Consider the following 3,857-nt stretch of genomic DNA (forward strand, 5'->3'; position numbering starts at 1 on the left):
TAGATAGATAGATAGATACTCTTTGCTTTTTCCTTAATTCCTTCAATAGCCAGTAATATTGTACTTTCTACTCCCCTACCTTTTACAGTTTTAGTTACTGATTGCTTTACAGATTCTGATAATGAAAAATGTAATCAATAAATAAATCCTAGTAGTCATTGTATAGATTAAGCTACCCAACAGTAGCTATATAAGTTAGCCACGTACACCAGCTGCAACATTAAAGTGATGTACACATTAATGCATCAATAATTATGATTCAATAATATAATGTTATTCTGAAATTGGGCCATTCTGCATAATGAGTAATTTTACTTTCAGTATGTTAATTATATTGTGGTTAAGGTGTAAAAGTTTTTATCTACAAGCCAGTGAAAACATACCTATGAATATTACTGTATATTCCATTTCTGACAATAGATCCTCTTAAATGTTACACACTGGACCCAAAAGAGTCTCAATTAGAAGCCTGGTCTGGATTTTATAGAAATTCTTTGGATGTATAAAACCTCTTAAAACCCACCAGATCACCCATTCTAAGCTGCTTAGATTAACTACACACACATAAATGTTTAAACTTTTGTCAATATGGACACATCGTTAGATCAGTTACGCTACATTAACACTGAGCCTCAATTCGGATCATATTATTCATAAAATTTGACCCATATCACATTCCAGTGTGAACTGGTCATGGTCCAGAGAAAGAGATCTGACTCAGTGTGGTTTATACTGTTCACACTGTCATTAAAAAGTATCAAATGATCCAACAAATGATTCATAATTGATGTTATGTGATATGAGGAATATCCATATAGGTTTAAATAAACTATGTGATAGTATTTCCCATCTTTGCTCAGCAACACTTACTAACAAAAGGAATTAAAGGCCTTTCTCATACAGAGGTCAGTGATTAAAGCAAATAAAAGTACAATTTTGAATGGGTGACTTTTACTTGTAACAGAGTATTTTCTACTTTTAGTTAAATAAAGAGTAAATTATTCCACCACAGCTGCCTCTCCATGCAAAAGTTGTCTCAGTTTTGCTATTTCCTACAGCCCTTGAAGGCAGCGTCAGTCTCACAGGGTGGGAGGGGGCGTTCACAGCACGCAGTAAAAACTCCGACACACGCCAGCTCAGTGTTACTGTCTAACACAGGGAAGGTTGCGTGCAGGTGCGGGGCAACAGGAGAGAGAGAACCGACAACCCGCAGAGACAACCGGGGGATACACCGCAGCCGCTCGGTTGATTGTGAGCCCGAGGACCGACTCCAGCCCGCCGGTGGGGATTATCACTGTCTCCAGCTGCATTGGATGACGCTTCCATCCTGGTGTCGGACTACGTTCAGCAGCGCTACCATGCCGTCTCTGCGACACTCCTACACGGTCACAGTACCGGAGGAACCGGCCGCGTTCATCCCCTCAGACAAACCCGAGCTGCGGCGAAAGAGTCCGTCGTTGTCCCGGTCCAAGCTGGTGTCCACATTCATGGGTCTGATCATCAACCAGGCCAAGGTGAGTCCACCGCCGCTGCACCTTCTGTCTCACCTTTTCCAAAAGTATCCGGATTACTCTCTCAGTGAAGTATTTTTACTTGAGTAAAAGTGGTAATACCACAGTGTGCAAATACTCCTGCGCTCAAAATCTCACTTAAAAGTACCAGTAAAAGTGTTTATTATGCACAATTTCAGAATGTGTATTGTAGTATTAGATTATAATTATTAATTAATTAAGGTAAAGTAAATTACTTTAATGTTGCAGCTGATAAAGTTCAGAGTTTAATCACTCTACTAGGTATCTTAATCTATAATAATACATCATCATTTATTAGTTTATTTGATGTTTTGTATTAATAATCTGAATCTGCAGAGTAATTAAAGCTATCAAATCCATACAGTGGAGTAAAAAAAGTACAATGTGTGCTTCCGAAATGTTGTCTGGAGTAGAATAAAGTAGTAATAAATGGACATAACCAAGTAAAGTACCTCAAAATAGTACTTAGTTACTTTCTACTGCTGGCACTCACAGACTTTAAAGTTCATGTACTTGCATGAATTAAACTGCAAAAGTATGAACAGTTAATACATTAATATTAAATAATATGATGAGAGATTTGGATGTTTTACTGTTTTAAGAAACTAGGAAACAACTTGTTTTCTTAAATTACTTTCAAATGTGGCTGCAAAATGATACTTCACTGGAATATATTTAAATGTTTGTGCATATTTGTTTCTTAATAAGCTGGAAAATTGAGGAAAAGAAATTTCTTTTTTCACTAAACCTTTGTAAAGTTTGGTTTTAGGCCTGCAGATCCCCCTTAAAGTAGATCCAAGAATGCAGATTATAACTGACTATAAGTATATCTACAGAAATATCACAGTAAAACTATAAACAGTTATTAATATCCAGTCAAAAATATCATGGTGACACTCAAATAAAGTTAGAATAAACACCAGTACAGTCACTTTAAGATCATTACTATCTGAAAACCAGTTAAATTTATGTAGAATATGTTCCGATCACAACAATTTTTAAATCACTTCTCAACACCTTCCTCTACTTTGACACCACGGGGAGCTTTGTGGAGGTCCAGCTCTGACCTTTTGGGCCCTTATCAGACTCTGTGTGGGGGTCCAGCACACCGCGGGCTGCCCGCATCAAAGCAACAATTACAGCGTGACGTTAGTTGCATAATAGGAAAGGGCGCCGCTGATAAGGAATGTGTTCAGACTGTCACCTTATCAACTGCAAAGAACATTGTGTTAACCCACAGAGCGCACGCACATCTGTGTCCGTGTGGGTTGGTGTGTTTACGGCCGCACACCTCAAGCGTGTGTCCTTGTTCGTACCATGGGGGTGTTATTAGTCTCTCATGCTTGTGTTTACACTGAACATACAGTCTCTCACTGCAACTTTTCTTAATGCAATTGAAGAGGTTTTGAGGTGTGCCATTTTATGCTAGTTGGTTAGCTTGTTGGTTCACCACTTTGTTCTGGACTGAAATATCTCCACAACAATTGGATGGATTGCTATGGAACTTGGTGTAAGCATTCATGGTGTTCAGAGGATTAATCTGAATGACTTTAGTGATCCTGTGACTTTTCATCTAGCGCCAGCATCAGGTCAAGATTTCAAATAATGATTGTTTTTATTGTTAATGAATCTACATTTCGTTTTGGTCTTAAAAACGTCAAAAACCCCGTCTGGTTCCACCAACAGTCCTACATCCAAAGATATTCAGTTTACCATCACATAAGATGAAGAAAAGCAACAACTTCTCACATTTGAGATGCTGGACCCTGCCATCTTTAGCATTTTGGCTTAAAAAAAAAAAAAACGATTAATAAACTACCAAAATTGTTGCAGCTCTATAAATTTGTGTCCATCAATTTGACCAAACACCTGCAAAACTAATGGCCTTCCCATCAGCCTCGGCTGCACTTTGTGTTTATTTTTAATTAACAAAATGTTAGCATACTAACAGATAACCATTACCTCCTAATTACATCAGTATCTGAAGAAGTATCTGAGCATGCTGACGATAGCATTCAGCTTTCACAGAGCTGCTAGCGAGGCTGCAGACTCATACATGAGAAACTGAGAACTGGCTTTTCTGACTGTATAAACACTGGCAGTGTTTTAAAGATTACCACCATACCTTTACTCACAGTGCACTTTAGGAAACTGCACCAAGTAAAGCAAATAACACTGACTCATTCAACTCATTTAAAGTAACCAATATTTCAACTTGACTCTGGTATTGTGGGACCTTTCCCAGCCCTGCTGTTCTCTAGCAGAGCTTTATGTTTATGCTGTTGGGAAGGGAGTGGCGGCGCTGGCACTGTGTGTGTGTGTGTA

General features: G+C 38.4%; 1 protein-coding gene across 1 annotated transcript in view; it reads left to right on the forward strand.

Moving 5' to 3' along the window:
- Nucleotides 1–1,143: 1,143 nt before the first annotated feature.
- Nucleotides 1,144–3,857, forward strand: part of usp2b (ubiquitin specific peptidase 2b) — a 10,998-nt gene continuing 8,284 nt past the window's right edge. Inside the window, exon 1 of the mRNA XM_035667263.1 lies at nucleotides 1,144–1,514. Within this exon, the coding sequence (XP_035523156.1) occupies nucleotides 1,314–1,514 (201 nt within the window). The 5' untranslated portion in view covers nucleotides 1,144–1,313. The remainder of the gene's footprint in view (nucleotides 1,515–3,857) is intronic.

This window comes from Morone saxatilis, unplaced genomic scaffold, assembly GCF_004916995.1.
Source record: "Morone saxatilis isolate NCDOM2014 unplaced genomic scaffold, NCSU_SB_2.0 Contig20, whole genome shotgun sequence".
NCBI classification, from domain to species: Eukaryota; Metazoa; Chordata; class Actinopteri; family Moronidae; genus Morone; species Morone saxatilis.